General features: G+C 43.8%; 1 protein-coding gene across 2 annotated transcripts; it reads right to left on the bottom strand.

The window, feature by feature from the left end:
• Positions 1-272: 272 nt before the first annotated feature.
• Positions 273-18,950, bottom strand: LOC142153157 (aldo-keto reductase family 1 member C1-like). Of its 2 annotated transcripts, XM_075210481.1 has the most exons (10): positions 18,758-18,950; positions 18,319-18,520; positions 10,649-10,816; positions 9,594-9,710; positions 8,206-8,283; positions 7,867-7,989; positions 4,400-4,512; positions 3,176-3,341; positions 2,353-2,435; positions 273-1,304 (listed from the first exon to the last, which is right to left on the bottom strand). In XM_075210481.1, exons 2-10 carry the CDS (start codon positions 18,397-18,399, stop codon positions 1,262-1,264), a joined length of 972 nt encoding a protein of 323 aa, XP_075066582.1. In that variant the 5' UTR covers positions 18,400-18,520; positions 18,758-18,950; the 3' UTR covers positions 273-1,261. The 2 variants fall into 2 exon arrangements, with proteins under 2 accessions (XP_075066582.1, XP_075066583.1); XM_075210482.1 differs by lacking the exons at positions 10,649-10,816; positions 18,758-18,950 and having other exon boundaries at positions 18,319-18,580.
• Between the last annotated feature and the right edge of the window lie 4,474 nt (positions 18,951-23,424).

Below are 23,424 nucleotides of genomic sequence, written 5' to 3'. Positions count from 1 at the left end.
TTTAAACAACAAGATGAACACAACCAACCAACATTAAGTGCTTAGGACATGGTCTTCTATCTTGGGGATTATAATGGCTCACATCCAGAAAACATCATAACCATTGATACATCATTAGAGGTACTGGGTTTTGTTTTTTCATTTTTCTATCATATGGAAGAAAACACAACTATTTCATTGAACACCATTGTGTATAATATATTGAACATACTGGGATTAGGCATTAAGACCAATTGAAACAGTGATGAGAATAATTGGAAATGTTCACCTGATCATTGTATGTTTGATGTTTAATCTGTGTTTTCTGTTATATCATCATATTCACAGAGCTTTGTTTCAGTTAAGGTACTTTTTTCACCTTTGGGGTATTTTTTTGTCCCGTTTGATAAACTTTCTCAGTTATATTGTCATACGGTTATTTAAACCAATCTATTTAATAATACGCACTACAACTATTACACAGTCCTGTGTATATATGAGCGCAGATCTTTCTATTGTGATTTTGGTTCAGTCAAGGAAGGATACATTGGCAACGTTGCCGCTCTATGAGACTCTTAGGGCCTGAGTCACTAAAGAGAGGAAGGCAAAAAAAAAGGAGTAAATTTGATCCTGGACACAACCATCTTACAATTCAAGGGGTGCAAAAAACTTTATTATTTTGCACATAAGATAAATACTGGCTGTGTTTTCATCTAGCACACAAATACTTCATAGCTTTATTTTTACACTGACATTTAAAATTGATCTAGGACATTCCCTACTCCAGCTATAAATCTGTCCCCACATTTAACGTTTACCTCCCCCTCCAATGCAACATGGTTTTGCCCAGGTGCAAAATTACTCCTTTTTTTAAAATTTTACTTTCCTTTATGACTCAGGCCCTTAGGGTCAAATACAATTTACCTCATTCTCTTTGTACCTTATTATAAGCTACTGCGGCCCCTTCTTATGACAATATTTTCTCAATGTGGCCCTTGGGCCAAAAATTGTTGTGCATCCCAGGCTTAAGCAGTGTGTGCCTGGCTGCATGAGTGAATAAGAGATATCTTGAGCTGAGACCTGGCTGCCCCCTACTGAACTGCAACGGTACTGCATATACAGCGATTCCAGATCAATAGAAAACAGAGAAACATCAACTGTGCATTATAACCTTGGGAGCTAAACATAAAAAAAAAATCATGAATCAGTGTCCATTTAAGATGCATTAGGTTCTATATCGAGTTATTCCACAGTGTATAATCAACAAAGTATTCATTGTATATTAGTATTCATCATGAAAGGGGTATTTCGGATGGTCTGCCCACCTGTGGAAACAAAAACAATAGATAATTTATATTACATCAATTTTTTTTCCATGAAATTACATTATTTTAAAACCAGATCTATTCTTCTACCTGAATTTGGTTTTAATTTTCTGTAAATAGGAACATTCTGAACCAGAATTCAGCTGTAATGTGTAATGTGTCCTGCAGGTGTCACTGTTCCTGTATATATTAGTAATGTTAGTAATTGGGGGTCCGGCCTAACGTCTCAGCTTTGCATGCAAACTGGGATCCTTAAGGCGTAGAGGGGTCTCCTTACTGAATGATCCGCTGATGTCAGGACACTTTTATGCCATTTATAGACGACTGGAGAAAATTATAAAATATCTTGAAACTCTACAGTAGGAATTAGACATTAACTATAGTTTAAGTACAAATGGAACAATTTAGCTGTAATTGACTTTGACAATTGTTAACCTTGATTCTATATTCTTTTCTTTCTTTCTTTTTTTACAATATCTTATTCTTGACATGGAACTAAAAACTATAATTATCCTAATTAGTTTAAGACATCAATGAGTCCACGTTAAGCACAATGTTTGGAAAAATTACCTTTTATTGTTTGTCTATGGGTCACAAAAGTTAAAGGAGAGGAGCAGTATTTTTAGCAGTGGTAAGAGGACCTCTCATTTTTGAGATAAAGGATGTTACATAGTGATTTATAGTAGCATGGACGCACATAGTCACTAGGCTGTGTATTCTAAGCTCTCTCTAAAATAGTTGACAACTCGTTACACGTGTCCGCGGTGGTCTCATTAAGCTGGGAAAGTACTACCGCAGCTGCTAGATGTCTCAGACTGTCGTATTTTATTAATCTCTAACTTCCCAGCCGATTGTTTTTAAATACCTGGCATTACTCACACCTGGCACCCCTTATATAATACAGTCACGTTTGAGTGACGACATCAAATTAAAAAGGGAGAATCCAGCAAAAGTAATAAAGAATTTCTATATTTATGTATAAAGCTTCCTGCAGAATTCGGTTTGACCTATCATTAAACGCCAACGAATTCAGCGTCCTCCTACTCACATGGGCATGGCGTCATAGCGCATGTTTCTGTTCAGCCCCTCCAGAGTTTCCATATCTTCCACCGAGAGCTGAAAGTCTAGAACCTGGAAGTAAGGGAGATCCACACATTAAACCATATTAGAAAAGGGTTTGTCTAGATTCTGTGTTAAAGACTGAACAACATCAGTAAAGACAGAGAGGCACAGGCTCGGTTTACGAAATACTGAGCCCCCCTGAACACCACCAATCCGAGTACTGAGCCGAGCCAGCTCGGTACTTTCCCGCTTCCTCGGATCCGAATGGAGGCAAAACGCCATCGTCGAATCCCGTGGGTTTTGGATTCCACAAGTACCTCCCTCCCCAGGAGATCCAGCGCCATTGCTCACACAGAAACAGGAGGGGTAGCAGTGTTCTTGTCACTCTCCAGTCTCCAGTAACATTGCTCAGTGCCATTAGTCACACAGAAACAGGAGGGGTAGCAGTGATCTTGTCACTCTCCAGTCTCCAGTGACATTGCTCAGTGCCATTGGTTACACAGAAACAGGGGTAGCAGTGTTCTTGTCACTCTCCAGTCTCCAGTGACATTGCTCAGTGCCATTGGTTACACAGAAACAGGAGGGGTAGCAGTGTTCTTGTCACTTGACAAAAATTGACTGGAAGTGACTGGAAATGAAATTGTTATCGAGGTTAATAATAATGAAGGAACCAAAAAAGAGCCAAATTATGTGATTTTAGTATTTTTTAGCATTTTTTTTTTTTTTAGTTGATACAGATCCAAAACCAAAACCAAACCACAGGGGTCAAGGAACATCCCTATTAAATGCCTTTCCATTCTGTTTGTTACCTGTAGATTCTGTTTGATCCTGGTTGGGTTGAAGCTCTTGGCGAGAACGACGATCCCCTTCTGCAGTAAGTGGCGCAGGGCTACTTGAGCAGATGTCCGACCTAGTTTCTCCCCAACCGCCTTCAAAACGGGATCCTCAAGGAGTACAGGGGCGCCCTTACTCATACTGCAAATAGATAGCAGAGTCCAGCAGACTTTACAGATAAATTTAGCACAACTTGTGGAACAGGCCGTGTTATCGAGGTACGAATTTCTAGCGCCATTATTTTCAAATTCTGCTTTTACTGCGCCCTTCCACATTGTGTTTATAACTTTGCATTTTTTTACGCCACTTATAGTCTCTGCAAAGGATTGGGGTAACTCAAATTCTGCCGGCAAAATGCGCGAAACTTTTACGGCCAAATGCAGAACGATAATATTCTGCGCAACAGTATTAAAGACGTTGCTCATCTCTCATAGATACACAGCCAAAGATTAAACAACATCTACCACAGTAAATCATTTTATACACAGTTAATTATATTATCCACATACAACATCCGTGATCCACAAGTCAGCATGCCAGGGCACATTCACCTGATGCTATACTATTGGGTGCCAAGTTCTGTAAGGCAGGAATTATGGTCAATGTCCTCTAATCCTAAATTCCCTAGAGTCTGAGTAATAGATTTCCAGTAATATAAACTGGAACTGTATTTAGTGCACATTTGGGTACTATACATTGTGCATACAAATATTTTAACAAGTTTTAATTCCCAATATTCTTAGGGGTAGATTTAGTAAAACTTCTAAAAAAGAAAAGTGAAGGTGTTGCCCATAGCAACCAATCAGAAGCTAGCTGTCATTCATCCAGTACATTCTAGAACATGATAGCTAGAATATGATTGGTTGCCGTGGGTAACACCTCCACTGTTCCTTTTTAGAAGTTTTACTCAATTGCACCCTTCGACCTGGGGCATAGCAGTTGACCGACTGGAAATCGGGACATATTAGGACATGCTCCTGATCCACCAGACAACTCTACAAACTACACCCATTTTGGGTGATTCTACACCCCTGTTTGGGTACGTGATGCAAGCTTACTGTCCTATTCTCATTCATGAGACTTTTGGCAACATAAGAGGAGAGTAACAAGCCGCTGTATATTTGTATTATACTGAATTGAAGTAATTTGACTTAACAGGTTAAACTTTGATTAAATCTATGCAGGGGGTTTAAATCTACCCAAATGTCTCGTCACGGCTGGACCCCAGCACGCTGTACGCTACCAGCACGATGTCATGTGACTTGCAGAAGGCCAGCAGCTTATTCTGGTTCAGGTACAAATGACATTCTACCTGCATAGAGAAAAGGTCATTTTGGTTAGATTACCTGCAGGAAATACCTCACACAATGCAACTGTAGATTATGAACACTGGTAAGTACAGTCATGGCCAAAAGTTTTGAGAATGACACAAATATTGGTTTTCGCAAAGTTTGCTGCTTCAGTGTTTTTATACCTTTTTGTCAGATGTTGCTATGGTATACTGAAGTAAAATTACAAACATTTCATAAGTGTCAAAGGCTTTTATTGACAATTACATTAAGTTTATGGAAAGAGTCAATATTTGCAGAGTTGACCCTTCTTTTTGAAGACCTCTGCAATTCGCCCTGGCATGCTGTCAATCAACTTCTGGGCCACATACTGACTGATGGCTGCCAATTCTTGCCTAATCAATGCTTGGAGTTTATCAGAATTTGTGAGTTTTTGTTTGTCCACCCGCCTCTTGAGGATTGACCACAAGCTCTCAATGGGATTAAGGTTTGGGGAGTTTCCTGGCCATGGACCTAAAATTTCAATGTTTTGACCTCCGAGCCACTTAGTCATCACTATTGTCTTATGGCAAGGTGCTCCATCATGCTGGAAAAGGCATTGTTCATCACCAAACTGTTCTTGGATGGTTGGGAGAAGTTGCTCTTGGAGGATATTTTAGTACCATTCTTCATTCATGGCTGTGTTCTTAGGCAAAATTGTGAGTGATCCCACTGTCATCAGTGCAGATCTTGTTCAGGAATGGCAGCAGACAGGTGTGAGGGCATCTGCATGCACAGTGAGGTGAAGACTTTTGGAGGATGGCCTGGTGTCAAGAAAGCCAGCAAATAAGCCACTTCTCTCCAGGAAAAGCACCAGGGACAGACTGACATTCTGCAAAAGATACAGGGATTGGACCGCTGAGGACCGGGGTAAAGTTTTTCTCTGATGAATCCACTTTCAGATTGTTCGGGGTATCTGGAAAACTGCTTGGCTGGAGAAGGAAAGGTGAGTGCTACCATCAGTCCTGTGTCATGCCAACAGTAAAGCATCCTGAGACCATTCATGTGTGGGGTTGCTTCCCAGCCAAGGGAGTGGGCTCACTCACAATTTTGCCTAAGAACACAGCCATGAATAAAGAATGGTACCAAAACATCCTCCAAGAGCAACTTCTCCCAACCATCCAAGAACAGTTTGGTGATGAACAATGCCTTTTCCAGCATGATGGAGCACCTTGCCATAAGGCAAATGTGATAACTAAGTATCTTGTGGATTGAAACATTGAAAGTTTGGGTCCATGGGCAGGAAACTCCCCAGACCTTAATACCATTGAGAACTTGTGGTCAATCCTCAAGAGTCGGGTGGACAAACAAAAATCCACAAAATCTGACAAACTCCAAGCATTGATTAGGCAAGAATTGGCGGCCATCAGTCAGTATGTGGCCCAGAAGTTGATTGACAGCATGCCAGGGCCAATTGCAGAGGTCTTCAAAAAGAAGGGTCAACACTGCAAATATTGACTCTTTCCATAAACTTAATGTAATTGTCAATAAAAGCCTTTGACACTGTCAAAGTCGTTTAATTGGATGAACGAAAGTATATTGGTTAATATAGTTTTACTGTGCGATTGCGTTCAGTATGTACGTAACACGTGGCACGGCGCAATCGCACGATAAAATACGCACACACACACTGGCACTCTCACATTCATTGATATATATATTTCATATTTATAATGGTTCCATTCCACAGTGATTTATGAGCAGATGGTATTTAGGTTATAGTTATATATATATTAAGGTTATATGTACACTCTATTGATATTTAAGGTTCAGGTTACAAGAAATATGTCATGTTTAGAATCATTTTAATCCCCTATTCGTCAGCAGTTGTCCGGTTCATTCGCTGAAGAGATCGCACATTGCATACTCTAGTTAGCTATGTTAGGGAATAAATGTTTAAAGTGATACTGACTGCATAATGCAAATAGACTAGTTGAAACTGGATTCTTGGCTGGAGAGTTGACCCCCATCTTTGGATATTTTGGTTTGAACTGGCCTATGACCTGCAGTAAACTGGATCTTCCTGAAGCCTGGACCAATAGAAGCAAGCCACATCATCTGCATTGTTTTCTCTGTAACACTGAGTGTATATAATACAGCTTTGCTGGTACTAGCCCAGTCATCCCTGACCACAGTCTTCTGGAGTGAAGTACTGTAGCTGGTACCAGCGGAGCGCAGCTAGTGCAGGCGGGTGCGGCGGTATGTATGTATCTTTGGTATCGGCTGTACTGTATTATAATTATGTATTGAACTGCTAAAACTTTTGCATCTGTTAAATAAATTGTTTGTGCTTTGGAAACACAAGAAATCGCTTAGACAATGCGTATTGGAAAGCGATAAAATTACTTTAATAACACTTATGAAATGCTTGAAATTTTACTTCAGTATACCAGAGCAACATCTGGCAAAAAGGTCTAAAAACACCGAAGCAGCAAACTTTATGAAAACCAATACTTGTGTCATTCTCAAAATTTTTGACCATAACTGTACAATCACCACACTAAATAAAAGGCAATGTGTTCATGGTGGCTTGTTATTAAGAGCCTAAGCACTCTTTTGGCAGAGATAAAGACAGAAAAACGAGTTGCTACAAGATCTAAATTATAGCATTTTACAACCAGCAACATTAGTCATTAACTTACTGCTACAATCTTTTGGCCAAAGAATACACAACGCAGGTCTGAACAGCCTGAACTGTGGTGTTTATCGTGCAAAGCAAAGCAAACTGTACAATATCGACCAGCGAAGGTCTTTTTGCCCTAAGCGTTACTTAATAAACCAGATGGTGATGATGATAATGACGAATAGACCATAAAGATCGAATTTTGAATATAGAAGTCTATGCCTAACTATTGTTTAGTTTTGTTTGTTAGATACACTCTCTAGTAGACTGTATCTAACAGCTTGACGTATGCAGAAGTCTACACATGGACCCCCTATGAGAGAACAAATTTCAGATTCCTCACACCAATGTACAATTAGATACATTCGGCATTAGAGTGTATCTAACCAACAAAGCATTTTATATAGATTGCATTTACAAAATGTATCCTTTTGGTCTAATAAGTTTAGTTTATCAGGTATAAACACCCCACAAATAAAGGTTTAAAGAATAAAGAGCAAATGCAATGTAAAATAATGACAAAAACAAAAGAGCCAATGGGAACGCAGAAATGAATCAGCAGAGAAACTGCAGTCATTATAAGAGCATTATAAGGTTACGTGTTTACCTAGCAGAGGTGGGTTCAGATTTGGCATTGATCCGGTGCTTATATCACAAGGTCTCAGTCACCCAAACCGTACTGCCAGAGGGGGTGGGGGGACTCAGGGTACGTTACCTGATTGCAGACCGGCTTGTATTTCAAACCCGGCTTATTTAGGATCAGCTCCAGCTGCCGACGGTTAAAGTTAGAAACTCCAATGGATTTCACCAGACCGGCATCTTTACACTGCTCCATAGCCTGAAAATATATATATATGAAAATATCTGTATGTAGGTTATGTATATATATTATATATCGTAGCCTGAACCCTGACTGGCCAACCTGTGGCGCTCGGTCTGTTGTGGGACAACTAGAGAGTCATTGGTCTCCTGCCTACGGCCTAGCGGGAACCGGGCACCTCTGTTATTATCTAAATGTTACAAATCCAGACAAATGTTTAGTATAATTACTCACTTCCCAGGTGTCTCGGAGGTCTGTGTTGTTATAGAGATACTTTCCGTCCTCGTCCACTGGTATCAGATCCTCTCCAGGCTGCAGAATACAAATGTAAAGGTCATAGTAGGTCTGAGGCACCGAGAGCCCTGAACCGTCTCCCTGCAGTGTTCAGCAGTGCCCTACGAGCTGGGGCAGGCTGGGCTGGGGGGCAGAGGGGCATCTGCCCCGGGGTTGGTCCCATACTGGGCTACCTTGGGCTGGGTCACTGGGCCATCTGTATTATTTCCTTTAAAATGCTCCTAATAGGCTGCTGAGTCGAGTCTTCCACGCCCCCCGCCCCTCCCTGGCCTATTATTTGCCAGCCCTCCCCTTACCGGGCAGCACTGGGGCACAATACGCTGCCGGAATGGGCATTTTTTTTGGGATTGTCCTGTCGTTTCAGAGTCAATAACTGATAAACTGAGGGCACTGAGAGTGCAGAATAAAAGGGGGAGAGAGCATCAATTATCTCACACCAGTCACCCTAATCCCTGATTTTATCCATATAAATACCCTTAGCAAATGGTTTCAGCCAGAGCACTTGGCATAGTCAAACACATTGCTGCAGGGTAATGGTGGCACCATGTGCCCACCTCCCAATGGTTCTGATTTTGGACGGACATCCTGATTCACGGATCACAAAAGGGACAGGGGCTTAACACGAAAGTGGGTGGAGTTTTACCAAATTTTAGATATTTGAATATGGAGTATGGACGGAACAGGGGTGAGGCTTATTATGGCCTGCTTGGAATTCTAAATGTTGTGATAAAAAAATATATTACAGGGTACAAGTAAATTGTATTTTCTTCTATGCTATGCAACCATCATATGAATCTCAGCCATCATCATCACCATTTATTTATATAGCGCCACTGATTCTGCAGCGCTGTACAGAGAACTCATTCACATCAGTCCCTGCCCCATTGGAGCTTAGAATCTAAATTCCCTAACACACACACACAGACAGAGAAAGAGAAAGAGAGACTAAGGTCAATTTTGATAGCAGTCAATTAACCTACTAGTATGTTTTTGGAGTGTGGGAGGAAACTGGAGCACCCGGAAGAAAACCCACGCAAACACGGGGAGAACATACAAACTCCACATAGATAAAGTCATGGTCGGGAATTGAACTCATGACCCCAGCGCTGTGAGGCAGAAGTGCTAACCACTGTGCCACCGTGCTGCCCATCTGTCTTAAAATGCCACCTGGAGCACTGGATCAACTCCGTACTCCTTCCCCTTCACTAAAAGCACCCCTTTAATGCCATGTGCACAGGGACGAGTACCTAGCGCTTTCAAAGCTTTAGGATGCCCCTTATACATCAATATTTGGTATCAAAATAGAACATTTTCAGTAATAGGATTACCTTAAACTCTACAGAAGTGTGAATAAGGAAAAGGTCCAGATAAGACATCTGAAGGTCTTTCAGGGATTTTTCCAGAGCTGGACGGACCAAGTCCGGGGAGTGGAATGTGCTCCAGAGCTGAAAGACACAATTAGATTGGATTAGAGGTACGGTTGGTTAGATCAGTACAGAGCTCAGTTTTGCCCCAATTTTTCTTGTTTACCCCCAGCATTGAGAGGTATGCAGATATATAATTGCATAGCCGGCATTCTCATAAATTTTGGGATGGTCACCTGTCCTTGCTTTCTACGGCTAAAGTGGATGAGGTCTCTTTAAAAGGGGTGTGTCCTGGGCAGATAATGGGTGGGGCTTGTATTTTAGGCTTGGAATGTTGGTATTGTGTATTGATGGAACTGTCATGATGGTCCTTTATGGAAGACGTATAACGGATGTGTTCTCTCTTTGTGTGAATGTATCGTATGTGACTACAGTATGAACCAATGAGCTATAGCGCACAGCCACAAACCCCTGGTAGGGAGAACTCTCGGTAAATCAATGTGTATTTAATAGCAATGTAACATATTAAATATTGCAGTTACAAACATGTGCCCATGCATTGCTTTGAGACAGTCACCACACACCACCGACAAGGATCCACCCAAAAGACCACATCACCTAGATCTGCTTTCCAAATACTGATTCTTCTACCGGTTGTTCAGGACATGGATGTGTGTATTGAGCGGCACAGTATATATTATTTATTTATTATTATAATTATATGTTACTCTAGTCCCTCTTTTTTTGCCCTCTCTATTAATGCAGTTATATTTCCAATTATTTCTGCATTACGAGGTTCACCAGATCAGCCATATAAAATCAGATATTTACGATGTTTGCATTGCATTCAGTTCAGAATCCACAATGGGAACTTCGGCAAGCTTGCGGTGAGCATGTATCTAATTACCGATCAGCAAGTCTATGACATGAGCCTGGTATCATACGGCTAGCTTGGTAAAAGAACGTGTTAGGAACTAGTCATGGGGCAGATTGTACAATGATTAATACGGTATGTTCACCTTCCCGGTATAGAATAAGTCTTCTCTCCTTATGGTTCTATCTGCAATCTTCTCCTTGATGGCCCGGCCCACTTCTACCTCATTACCGTACAAATACGCGCTGTCGATGTGGCGGTACCCAGCTTCGATGGCAACCCTGGTGCTCTCTTCTGCCATGCTCTTAGGAAACTGGGAATATAAGAATAACACGGTATTTGCTGTTTAGGGTTTATTTTTATTCACTCATTATATTTCTGTAACTGTCTGACATCTTCACCTCAAAACATCTTGTCATCTTCTTCCTCATACAAGAGACAATAAAATACCCCACTAGTGCAGACTGTTATATCCCAACAAGGCTCGATCTCTAACTAACTTATACAACTCCTCCAAATATTCCACTTCTTCCAGAGTCTACACTGAAGTCCTATCATACAAAATGCAATTCAAATTTCTTGTGACACCAATAAAGGGCTCACCGTATATGTTCCCATAACTTCACATCAACCTTAAAATATGAACATTTGCATGCAAATAAACACACGGAGACATAAAATAAGTTATTAAAAAATGGCAGAACTTTTATTATTAGGATTTTATATTAAACTAAACCTATGGTGGCGGAGAAAGGGCACTGCGGAACAGCTCTCAAGCTGATCACACTAGATCACTTTGGGGACTGGCGCAAACCGCCGGAAGTCCGCAAACCACGGGGAACAAATCCCATCACAACTGGCGCTGAGTTGGCGTCAGAGTGACTGCCCCTTTCAAACTCTCGCTGCCCTCCCTTAACCGAGCCGGACAGGGATCCTCCTCACCGAAGGACCAAAAGGAGTTACTGGTGCCTCTAAGGGGACAGTGACCTATGACCAACTACCTGTGCGCACACTAATCAGTCGCTGAACGCAGTGCCTTCCTACCCCCACGTTAACACAAAATACTAAATTGAGGAGTGGGTGGGTGGGATCTCGTGCTGCAAAGTGAGGCAGAGCAGGAAGTACAGCCTGCTATATTCAATCAAGGTCCCTCCCACGTAAGCAACCATTGGTCGGTCCCCACCCTATGTTAACCCCTTAAGGTAAGTGTTCAGCTTGCTACAAACCCTGTGTCATGGGCACTAGGAGTTTTACCCAGAATTCACCAGGTGTAGCTAAACTTACCAGAGGTGCAGACCTCTGGGTAGTGTGGTGAATCAGTGGAACCATACAATAGAATAGAGGAAAGGAATGTCAGTAGTATAAATGCTTAGTCTTGGCACCGTGAAACTATGATGGTACAGCAGTTTAATAAACAGAATAAAATGAGGAAAAAGTCCAAGTGCCTTAGCACGCAGGTAGCATGTAGCAGGCCAGTACTTGATAACTGGATAATGTTAGGCAAACACCAATCAACAATATAGTAGAAGAGTCGGTGACTTGCAGCTACAATACAGAGGCACTTGTAGACTTTAGTTCAGCTAATAGGTATCATACAGAGTAGTAGCTATATCACAAGGAAACATGAATGGTCTACTGCTGGTAAGTTTCACCACGGATATGTAGAGAAGACTTGTCCAGCGCAGGTGTGTAACGGAATAGCGTGAGTGGTCTGCAATTGGCAAGTTCTACTACCGATGTGGAGAGGAGACTTGTCCAGAAGCAGGCAGGTAACGGAGGTAGCGAGAGTAGTCTGCAGCGGGTAAGTTCTACTACTGATGTGGAGAGGAGACTTGTCCAGGAGCAGGCAGGTAACGGAGGTAGTGAGAGTAGTCTGCAGCGGGTAAGTTCTACTACCGATGTGGAGAGGAGACTTCTCCAGGAGCAGGCAGGTAACGGAGGTAGTGAGAGTAGTCTGCAGCGGGTAAGTTCTACTACCGATGTAGAGAGGAGACTTGTCCAGAGCAAACGGATAACACGAGCAGAAACAGGAAACACCTCAGAGTCTCAAGGAATGAGAACCAAGAACAGGCAAAGGTAATAGGGCAACAGGTGCCTTAAGTACTAGAGGCGAGGTATTAACAGTTCAGGGTTTCCGCACATGCGCAATCTTAGTCAAGATGGCGGACGGCCGCGGCTCAGGAGAGGCGCCGGCAGGAGCGAGAGAGACCCATGTCCCAAACTAGAGGCACTAACAGTCCGGTGAGTGACACCCTGTTGCCCTTTAAGTGCGTTCATCCTAAAAGCCTCACTTGTCATTACCTGCACTTCCACCCAGGGCCACCTTAACTACTTTATGGGCCCCCGGGCAATGCAGTGTACCGTGCCCCTAAATATATATATATATATATATATATAGGGGCCCCCTTAACTTACCTTAAGTCTGATCCTCTTCTTTTTTCCGTGCCGCTGAGTCTCTTCTGCCCTCTTCTGTGCTGTGGTTGCAGTGAATGCTGAGCGTGACATAACGCCCAGCATTCACTGCGAGCACAGCACGGAAGAGGGGACCAGGGAGGGAGCCGGATCACTGCTGATGTGACCGCAAGGTAAGTATTTTTTTTTTTTAGGCTTCGGACGGGCCCCCCTTGCCTGCAGGGCCCCCGGGCACCTGCCCATCGTGTCCAATGGAAGAGACGGCCCTGCTTCCACCTGTAGTCACTGCAGAACAGTTGGGCAGCACAGTGGCCTAGTGGTTATTATTATTATTATTAATTTTTATTTATAGGGCGCCACAAAGTATCCGTAGCGCCGTACAAGGACAAACAATGGCACAGTACAAGGTGAAACGGCACAGTACAAGTAACAGTAAGCATTATAACTCTGGGGGCTCAGGCACAGCATGAAAGAGAGGGAGGGAGGGGAAAAGTGAGTATAGGCAGGTAACTATGGCCCAAGAGGGTGGGTACGGATGACAGGTTGAGAGTCACTGAGGGGAGCGGAGAGAAGCGAGAGGAGACAAAGGGCAGAGGGACTGAGAGGAGGTGAGCAGAGTAGCTGGAGAGCGCAGTAAAAAGTGATGGAAACAGAAGGTAGGAGAGCCCTGCTCAAAGGAGCGAACAATCTAAAGGGAGGGGAAGACAGACAGGCACATGGATGAGACAGGAGAAACGGAGACAGTGTCGAGGAAGGGGGAGAAGGGAAGAAGGGATGAGAAAGAGAGGTAGCCGACTGGTGGGAGTTTAGGCATGAGACTGGAAGGCTTTAAGGAAAAGGTGGGTTTTTAATGTTCGTTTGAAAGAGGACAGATTAGGGGAAGTTCTGATGGAGCGGGGGAGCTTGTTCCAAAGGAGGGGAGCGACGCGTGAGAAGTCTTGGATACGTGCGTGAGAGGGGGTAAACAGAGGGGAAGAGAGGCGACGATCGTTGGACGATCGCAGTGAGCAGGAGGGAGTGTGAATAGAGATAAGGTTAGAGATGTAGGGAGCAGTGGAGTTGGCGAGGGCCTTGTAAGTCAGAGTGAGGAGCTTGAAAAGGATTCTGTAGGAGAATGGGAGCCAGTGAAGGGCTTGGTAGAGTGGGGATACAGATGTGGAACGGCGAGAGAGGAAAATAAGCCTAGCAGCGGCGTTAAGTACAGATCTAAGGGGAGCGAGATGAGAGAGGGGGAGGCCGATAAGGAGAAGGTTGCAGTAGTCCAAGCGGGAGATAATCAGAGAGTGAACGAGAGATTTGGTGGCATCCTGGGAGAGGAAGGGCCGAATGCGGGCAATGTTGCGAAGCTGGAAACGGCAGGATTTGGCGAGAATGTGAGGGGCAAAGGAGAGAGAGGAGTCGAGGATGACACCTAGGCAGCGGAGTTGGGGAATAGGGGAGATAGATGAGTTGTCAACAGCGATGGAGAGGTCAGAGGGGAAGGAGGTACGAGAGGGAGGAAACACAATGAGTTCAGTTTTAGCAAGATTGAGTTTAAGAAATCTAGAGGACATCCAGGAGGAGATGGCAGAGAGGCATGTGGATACCCTGGAAAGAAGGGAGGGAGAGAGATCAGGAGAGGAAAGGTAGAGTTGAGTGTCATCAGCATAAAGGTGGTATTTGAGGCCGAAGGAGCTGATGAGTGCACCCAGAGAAGAGGTGTATAGTGAGAATAGTAAGGGTCCAAGGACAGAGCCCTGAGGGACCCCGACTGGAAGGGAGGAAGAAGGGGAGAGAGAATCAGAGGTGGAAACAGAGAAGGAACGGTCGGCAAGGTAAGAGGTGAACCAGGAGAGGACGGTACCGGAGAGGCCAATGGATTGAAGGGTGTGAAGCAGGAGGGGGTGGTCAACGGTGTCAAAGGCCGCTGAGGGGTCGAGGAGAATCAGGAGGGAGTAGTGGCCCATGGCTTTAGCCGAGAGGAGATCGTTCGTAACTTGAGCCAGGGCAGTTTCAGTGGAATGGAGGGGGCGGAAGCCTGATTGGAGAGGGTAGTCTCCAATCAGGCTAGCACTGGTTAGCACTTCTGCCTCACAGCACTGGGGTCATGAGTTCGAATCCCGACCGTGGCCTTATCTGGGAGAAGTTGTATGTTCTCCCTGTGTTTGCGTGGATTTCCTCTGGCTGCTCCGGTTTCCTCCCACACTCCAAAAACATACTAGTAGATTAATTGGCTGCTATCAAAATTGACCCTAGTCTGCGTGTGTGTGTGTGTGTGTGTGTGTTAGGGAATTTAGACTGTAAGCTCCAATGGGACAGGGACTGATGTGAATGAGTTCTCTACACAGCGCTACAGAATTAGTGGCGCTGTATAAATAACTGATGATGATGAACAGTGGTTGGTAGCATGATCAGAGGCTGCCTTTTAAATGCAAATCCCAAATCATAATTTTAATAATCTACAGGTGATTTCATTCTCTCTTCCTCGTTCATCAGCTCTTCTCTCTCGTGCTGCACCCATTGTTTGGAATCCTTTCCCTCTAACCACAAGGCCATCAGAGTCTCACAGCCTTGAAATGCTTTCTGCAAACAAACTTCTTCAAGCAAACATTTACCCTGTGATAACAGCCTTTATTCACCTTTAACTCTGACACCCACCTTAAACTACAAACCGCTTTACAATGCACACTCATTAAGAGTCACTTACAGTTGTGGAAAAGTGCAATCCCACAGGGTAAATGCTATTTTGTGAAATCTGCCACCAACTTTTACACAAATGCAGCAGTTTTATACAGGGATGTACAAGGATATGCAGTTTAAGAAGGTCATATCTGCAGTGGTGTAAAAGTATCACTGGCTGATGGTCAGTTGTTCTAATAGGGCAATCTTTGCTGAGTACAGACGAGGTATAAGAGCATCTACTTTGGACCGCACAGATAAATGAGATGTAGTTTTGCAAGACAAGATTTTTCAAATGAGATTCAGGGGTGCAAAGGGCATTTATAGGGGTGTCCCTATTGTCTGCTATATGGAAGGGCACCCACAATATGTGGCAGGGATCGGGTTTAGTCCCTATAATTTTAATAGGACACATATCGCATCCTCAAATTGCATGTGTGCTGGAAAGTGGTTTCTAGATGCTCTTTGAGCAATATAATAAAAACATGCCCAGGGGACCTGGCACACCCTAACATGGCATGGGCGTGCCCCTTCTCATCTCCCAATTAATCTAGAAGTTCGGCAGAATGGTGTAAGGCTCATCCATGTGTATTGTTGTCAACATTACAACATTCCAATATCATTTTCAAAGACACCTTTAATGTTGTTACTCATGGAACAACAGACTTGTCTACTCTCCCAGAATTTCCGGGAGGCTCCCAAATTTCGGGGAGTCCTCCCGGACTCCCGGAAGAGTAGGCAAACCTCCTGCATCCTATAAAATGCCGAAATTCACGACATTGAATAGCGGGGGGCGGGGCTTAATTGCGTCATTAAGCACCACCCCCTGCTATTCAACACCTTGAATTGCTGTAATTTTAGTGTGGGCGGAGCTATAGTGACGCAACAACGTCGTCACGCATTCTCCTACCCTCTGTCACATGACCTGTACTGCGGGATGTCCCGGATTACAGATTTAAAAAGTAGGTAAGTATGTGGAACAGTCCAGGCGGACAGGACCGCCAAGAGAATTGTTGGGCCCCAGAACAGCAACTTCTTGGGGCCCTTTCCATAGTCACTAAAGGGGGTGGGCCACACCAGGTTGGTCTCTCCACCCACTACACACAGGCAGGCCAGGGCCCCCACTTAGTCCCGCAACCCCCCTCCCCCCCCCTCTCGGTGCCCCTTGCAGGCAGACCGCAAGGAAAAACAAACTCACTGAACTTTTAGAATATAACTTTTAGGGACTTGGGATACACTTCTTCAATAAATGTTTAATTGCATCTCATCCAATGTACTTGTAATTGTATTGTGGAAAGGTTCAGTTACTATATAATTGGGACAGTTCCAGGGACAAAAACGTGGGACTGTCTCTGGAAATCAGGGCAGTTGGTAACTGTGAATATGCATTGTCTTTGTGCATTGTTTATCTTACGAACGGCACACAAACATCCCTGCTCTGTTCAACACCAGATGAACGAATCAGAAAACAGACAGAAGAAAGTTACTTAAGCTCTAAGTAAGATTATAATCAGTATTTTGTGACATCATTTATAGGTACCAAGTTCTAGGCACAACATTTGGCTTTGGAAAACTTGGAAACTTCGTCATAAAACAATAATTTGTTTTCTTGTACCTGTCCTCCCCCAACTAACTGCTCAGAAAGTGAACATAAGCAACTTGGACTTTTCAGACGTGCGACTTTTTGGTACTTACGACTCCTAACGCCTGATGAAGTGTGACAGGGGGGAGGGGTGCTCTAACGTAGGTAATGTACAGTAAGGGCGAGTTTGAGCAAACGCTTACGGATTCAGATAGGGCCGTTGTCACATGTACAGCTGAAAATAGTTTTATTTGCGGATGGTCAGGAGCAGGTGTATGTAGCGCATAGTTGCCTACTCTCCCGGACTGCCGGGAGAGCGCAGGGCAACCCCCCGCATACTGCCTGCTTCGGTAGTTAACATGGTGGGGGCGGCGCTTAGTGACGTGAATATCGCGTCATAGGGGCCAAATGATGCGATTCTGCAAGACCCGCCCCCACACGCCCATCTGCCCCCCAGGATCTCCCGAGACACGCCAACCAAAAGTTGGTAAGTATAAAGTAGCGGATAATGAGAGAAGTTCACTGACCCCCGTGAACTGGTTTTGGTTATGGATCTGGATTAGCTTCGTGTTTTGGTTTTGTATTTTTTAGAAAAATTGCTAAAATATGCTAATATCATTTCATTTTGCTCTTTTTTTTGTTCCTACATTATTATTAACCTCAGTAACACTAATTTCAAGTCATTTGCAGTCAATTTTGAACACCTCACAGATCACAGGTCATCTGAGATCCGACAACGTCATGATGACGTTTTGCCTCGTTTTCAATTCCGAGGACGCGTGCTATAAATGGTGCCCTCATATTGCCCCCATAAGTAATTCTTATGTCTAAGAAGAACCTGCCTTTTTCCTGAAAGCTTGACGTGTAACTTTGCAAACAGCAGCTTGATACATTGTACATTTGTATTCCCTACATGTGTTAAATGGCGGTCTCAGAGCTGGCACTGGCACCATCATGCAGCTTGATGCGCAAATTTTGCCTTTAGTAAATATCAAGGATTACAAACCGCACATAAACCTGACAAAAGACTTGCGGTATTGCAAAACCGCACTTTTATAAATCTCCCCCTTAATCCAACTCTGTTTAGGCTGTAGACTCTTGCAGGGTCTTGTACCCGGGTGTCAGTACATGAATAACGAGGAGCCAGGGACTGTCACACTCACCTTTTCAGGGGCAAAGGTCCCGAATCCGATGACTGGGATTCTGTGTCCATCGTTGAGAACCGCGTAGTGTTCCACGGCCATGAGTGTGTTTCTGAGTTACTGCCAGCAGCTAAGTGGCCTCGTGTCCGGTGCCTCAGCAACTTGTTCACACTTTGGATTTAACCCTTCAGCAGTGACGACAAGGAGATCAATATTACGCAGCCTGTAGGACACAATGGAGATAGTGCTGGGAGGGCTGAGCTCATGCAGACAACAACACAATACTGTCATCCCCCCCCCCCCCCCCCCTCTTCCTCTGTGGAGCCCCAGAGTCTATATATTTAACAACATTTCAACTCCAGAATCAGGAACAGATGTTCTGTGGGATGAGGGTTAGACCACAATAACAGTACACAGGATATACACAGTACACAGGATATACAGTATACAGTATACTTACACAGATTCCTGAGTACAAAGCCTATGGGATACAATGTACAAGGTGTTTACCAAGCAGTTATGGTGCATGAGTACAAGTTAGCTGTCACGTGTTTACATGCATGTTTAATGATCATACATGTAGACCTCTCAACTTTCCCGTTTCTGCGGGACAGTCACGCTCTTAGGGCTCTGTCCTGCTGTTCCCTGCCCAGGGACATGTTTGTCCTGTGGGTGGGAATTTTCGGGGAAGGGACATATCTAATGTGCAGCCTAAGCAGCCCACTGGGGAGTGGCCACGCCATGCGGTCATGCCCCCATTGTGCCGTGGTCACACCACCTGCCCCGTTGCCGGGGGCAGACATGTTGGGAGGTATGATACATGCAGTATAGTTGCTTATTCTGACAGAATGTCTGAGAGGCTCACAAATTTCGGGGAATAAAACCACCCGCACCGACCCCACCCGATCTCCTGGCAATGTGAGTGGGGTAAGGATGCAGCATTGCACGGTGGAGGGCAGGACTGTGAAAATTCCTATGATGTTATCATGCCCCATGTACTTGTCCCTTGAACCCTCCCCCACTGCGGAGATCACGGAAGGGAGGTCCAAAAAGTACGTACACATGTGCAAATGTTACATGTTAAAGCAAGTACGCATTTCAGATGCATCCTGGTCCTGCCACATTGTATCATATCTGCAAATATCATTATGATGTCATCAAGTTACTACAGATATAGGAGATGTGGCCAAATCTTGTGGCTTCTAATGGGTGGTTCATGGGGGAATAGAAAAGAGTAGTAGGAGTAAATTAACTGTTTTTTAGAGATAAACATTATGGAGGGGGGTAAATGTATTAGTAGGCAGCACTGTATGATAATGTCATTACTGTTCTGGATAGTAAACTTACAAATGTGCATGCTCTAATACCTAAGTTGTTACATTGTACACACAGGGGCAAACGCAGGATTTGCAGCGGGGGGGGGGGGGTTTCCACACCGCGCCGCCAGTGGGCGTGACCAGCATGCATGGTGGCGTGGCTATAATATTAGACAGTGCTTGGCTGCTCTCCAACTCTTCCTATCCCCATAATATACATGGGCAATGCAGCCTGCACTACTGTTAGGTACACGCAGCGCTCCCTTTTCAAGAAGAGCTGTGTGAAGCGGGAACAGGGTCCAGCCACCTCAATTAAACAGTGCCCCAGGCTTGGAGGGGGGTTTCCATGCACTAGCAATCTCCCCCCCCCTTGTTTTGCCTATGACACACTTGAATGAATGAACATATCCATCAAATTTGCCATAACTAAGAAAATATATGTGTAAGATAATGGCCTTTATTTCCTTGTGGTTAATCACAGTACTTATTAGTGGGGCCAGACAGGCACTCTGGTTGCACTTTCCCAGCTAAGAAAGAACCTATAGGATAATAAAGTGCTCATGAGATCTCAATACTTTGCCATATGATGACATCTTGGTATTGCCGCTTGGGGGGTTTGCGCTGAGTGCCACCCCCACATTTATCTGTACTACGTACCTATAATGCCGCGGAAACTGTGCAAAGGAAATAACGCTTATAATGCATAAAAGTCTGTAATACATAATTAGTGGAAATTTTATCCCAAAACTTAAAGAGGAAACTGCAGCAGTAACAAAACCAGCAGGTAATATCGTCAGTCTTTGTGACCATTTCTGTTGTGTTATACAAATCAGGATAGGTCTATTCCATATCAATCACATGGACTGACTGTTAGGAGGACAGGAAGGGTCCTCAGATACTGATATCAATAACATTGGTGCCTAAAAGATATATTTAATGAAAATAATTGTGTTTTTATGCCTGTCAACAAAAGGACGACTTTTCAAGTCCTGAGGGTGAATGTATCAAACTGGGAGTTTCCAGCGGGTTTGAAAAGTAGAGATGTTGCCTATAGCAACCAATCAGATTCTAGCTGTCATTTTGTAGAATGCACTAAATAAAGGATAACTAGAATCTGATTGGATGCTATAAGCAACATCTCTACTTTTCAAACATGCCGGAAATTGCAAGCTTGATACATTTACCCCCTGGTGCCTTCTTGTGTTACTGTTGGGTTTTGATAATGATCTAATAGCAATATTTTGACTATTTGTCGGGTCACATGATCAGCGATGTCACGTCCGGTAATGGATCATGTAATGGAAGTCACTGAAATCTGAGTAAACAGCTTTTTATGTGTTTCTTAAAGATCAAGGGAATAACACCAGATTATATGGAATATTAGGAGGATCTATGGTCTGGCCATCATGTGTGTTTCACATGCAATTAGAATCTCAGGCAACAACAATTTGTTACATAGAAAGTCAACGAGTTTACCTGAACACTCAAAAGGATCCTGCAAAAACTTTCTCTCGTGCAGTATACAGGAAACACATGGAATCAAACAGAGATCCCTTTATTAACTCACAGAATAGATTTTAATTGCAAGTTTTTAAGAAAAAGGGGCCATTTACAAATATATATTTTATTTAATTAAGGGCCTGATTTATATCCGAACATAAGTCCATTTGAGTGCCGTATCTTGCGTGAAATCGCTCTGCACGTGCGTCAGACCACAACTGCATAACCTGGATGTGTTTCACTCTCTTAACCATAAAATCCTAAGACATACAACACTTACTTAACTTATCTAAAGAATAACAACACTGAGACTTATGAAAGTGGCTAAAGAAGGTCACAGTTTATTAATAAATTAATTGAATAGGCGGTAAAAGTGTGCTGTGAGGCAGTTAAATCAAACTGATATTTGGAGCCAAGCGTGGATGGCTAACGGCCTACTCCGCTTAACGGGACAAGTCCTTAACTGCCTGGCCAGCGCTAAATCTGATGTCAGAGTGACCACGCCCCCTCCCGACCACACAATGACCGCCCTCAGAAGCGGGGCAAGGGATCCTCACCAAAAGGGACCATGAGTCACGTTCCTCTAAGGCGGTAGTACCTGTGGTCAACCAGCGATAACGCTGTAACAATCAGCCGCTACCCACAGTGACTTCCTACCAACTGTGCCTGCTCTGTGGCGTGGGAAAAACCAGGTTATAAGTCGCCCGACATGGGAGCAGGGTTGTCCATAAAGAGCATGGGTGGGTGGGATCTGAATGAGAAAGGGCATGTGACACGCTAGGACTTATATAACCAAACTCCAGGCCCTCCCCTTCGCGCCTCATTAGTCGGCCTGGTATGTGGCACTTTAACTCCTGCAGGTAAGGACAACTTCACTCGCATTCCCATGTATGCGTTTAAGTGCTTTCGTCCATATGGGACTCCCTCTTCAAACTGCACGTACTTCATGTCCGAACGCAGATGACACGACAGCCTACAACTTCAAGGGCGGAACAGGGTGGGTAAGGGGCAGACGAACGTAGGCAATATAAAGTAAGGGCATGCAAAGGGCGTTCCAATGCAGATGCGGCCGATTCATGGTCTAGGTATTTCGTAAGTTTTTAGCTGTTTGGTTTGCACCAGCTACAGGACAGGTGTCAGTGCCTGTTACACTCTGCCTCTGTTTTGTATGTGGCAGCAGTGCCTTTGGTCCATCAGAGGTGCTGCTGTTCTGCTCCTGAGCTTGCGCCATGCCTGAAGGGGTTAACCTCCTTGCCAATTAGAACTGCACCTGGCTCTCAGCTTCTTATAGCTGCCTTTACCTGTACTCTGTGCAGTTCATAATACATGTCAATACATCTAACTATATTAACACTTATTAATGCAGTCATGGCAGAGAGGGGATGTCAAATGGGGTCAACCTTTATATGTGATGACCCTGTTCTAGAGGTATGTTTCTCCTCTAAAAACATGGCCTTAAGGGAGCCAGACATGAGGAGGTGTTTAAGGACAACACCTTGAGGTCATTTCAAGAACGTTGAGTTCAATGTAACCTGACTAGTCAACACTCTTACAAATATCTGCAATTTAGGTGAAGTCTTTGCTGACGACAGTCTTTGTTATCACCAGTGGTAAATCCATATATCTATAGGGCAAAGCCCTATCGCTGGGCAAACAAATTGTGATTTTTGCAATTTGATAATCCCCACAGTCAGCAGTGAAAGAGTGGGTACATCCTATATCAGGGCCTGACTGGCACTAGGAACGAGCCCTGGCACAGAAGTCATGTCAACGCACATGGTCACACCTACAGACAAGTATTTTACTCAACATGTATATAACATTGGTGACCTCTACAATGGTATCTACATATCGCTCACATGGGGATGTCATGAGAAATGAGGAATTTCTTAATGGTTCTGACGCATTCCCGCTTTTATAATTTTATTTTCCTTAATAAATCTTATTAAACAGCAAATAAGCGAATAGGACATCTAATCACTGGGGAATGTTGGCTGTTGTCTAACGTTAGTTCCCAATTGTTGATCACCACTGAATGACTACAGAGACTGTGCACACGATTCTGTACCTCCTGATATTTGTGGGAACTGGATGTTCCAGCCATAAAATCATATTATAACATACAGTAACCCTGATCATTAATAAATCCTACTGGTTTGTTGTGCAATTGGCAGAGATACAGTATAAGAACCTATAATAAGAACAAGATATCTACAGTATTACTGTATAAGTGTTATAGAGTATTGAACACATACTGAGATTTACACCAAGAGAAGTCACAATTTAATGCTTAGCAGCGTTCAAAGGGCAT

The sequence above is a fragment of the Mixophyes fleayi genome, chromosome 4 (assembly GCF_038048845.1).
Source record: "Mixophyes fleayi isolate aMixFle1 chromosome 4, aMixFle1.hap1, whole genome shotgun sequence".
Taxonomy (NCBI): Eukaryota; Metazoa; Chordata; class Amphibia; order Anura; family Limnodynastidae; genus Mixophyes; species Mixophyes fleayi.
This window is presented reverse-complemented; position numbering and strand designations above follow the sequence as displayed.